At 60.0% G+C, this 995-nt stretch overlaps 1 protein-coding gene across 1 annotated transcript in view; it reads right to left on the bottom strand.

The window, feature by feature from the left end:
• Positions 1-995, bottom strand: part of LOC114006470 (myosin-9-like) — a 37,436-nt gene that overhangs the window by 3,201 nt on the left and 33,240 nt on the right. The window contains 1 exon segment of the mRNA XM_027769030.1: positions 872-995. This exon segment is cut by the window's right edge and continues 8 nt beyond it. Within this exon segment, the coding sequence (XP_027624831.1) occupies positions 872-995 (124 nt within the window).

The following is a 995-nucleotide window of genomic DNA, read 5'->3' as shown; positions in this document are numbered from 1 at the left end:
TGGCTGCCAGTCCCTGCCGTGAGGACCCAGAGTGTGACCCTCCACACAGCCACCATCCTCCATTCTTGGTCACCATGTACACCTCTACAGCACTGCCCCCTCCCTTCCCCTGGCGCTCATCTCTCAAACCCTGATCTAGGTCGCCTCCTCCACAAAGCCCTCCTTCACAACGCCCTCCAGCTCCCACGGGTGATTCCTCCCTGCAGGGTCATAGTTGAAGCACCACGTGTTTACCAAACCTGACATCTAAGTCCTAGGAATCAAGCCAGGTGCTGGGGCTGTGAAGATACATAAGAAATATCGTGGCCTAACAGGGCAGACCACGTGGATGAGATACTCCATGTCCATCCCTCCTGAGAGACCAGGACAGGCAGAGAGGCAAGGCAGGGCCTGAGGGCTTATAAAGCATGATACAGGGGACAGGCTTCACCCTGAGACGACGGGGCCTGGGCAGAGACCAACACGTGACCATCAAGGGAGGGACCACCACAGGAGAGAGCAGACCAGGATGCCTGGACTCTGGTCACATCCCCAGGAGACCCCTGACCTGGAGATCTGCCATGTGCCTGGCATGTGTGTGATGGACAAGGCAGCCGGGCGGTACGGTTCATGGCAGGAGATGGTTATCGTTTCATGCCAGGACCCCAGGGCCCGGTGCCAAAGTGTCGGCCATACCCTTTAATCACATGAGGGAGCCTTGCCACATGATGAGACCACGCCGGAGGGAGTCCTTCTGAACACCCAGACCCTGCCCAGCTCACTCCTGGAGTCTGGCCAGGTTGTTTCCAGCCCTGCCCTGGTGACGTGGGTGGCCAGGCCAGGAGAAGGGCCTGAGCGTTCTCTGCCCACTGGAGGGCAGCCGCCCAGTGCCCCTGGGGGCCCTGCCCACCTCCTGCAGCTGAATCATCTCGGCCTCCATGCTCTTGAGCTTCTTCTTGTTCTCCTTGGCCTGCGCCAGGATCTCCTCGCGGGAGACGCGTGTGTCGTCCAGCTCG

This window comes from Tupaia chinensis, unplaced genomic scaffold (assembly GCF_000334495.1).
Source record: "Tupaia chinensis unplaced genomic scaffold, TupChi_1.0 Scaffold148234_1, whole genome shotgun sequence".
Classification (NCBI taxonomy): domain Eukaryota; kingdom Metazoa; phylum Chordata; class Mammalia; order Scandentia; family Tupaiidae; genus Tupaia; species Tupaia belangeri.
This window is presented reverse-complemented; position numbering and strand designations above follow the sequence as displayed.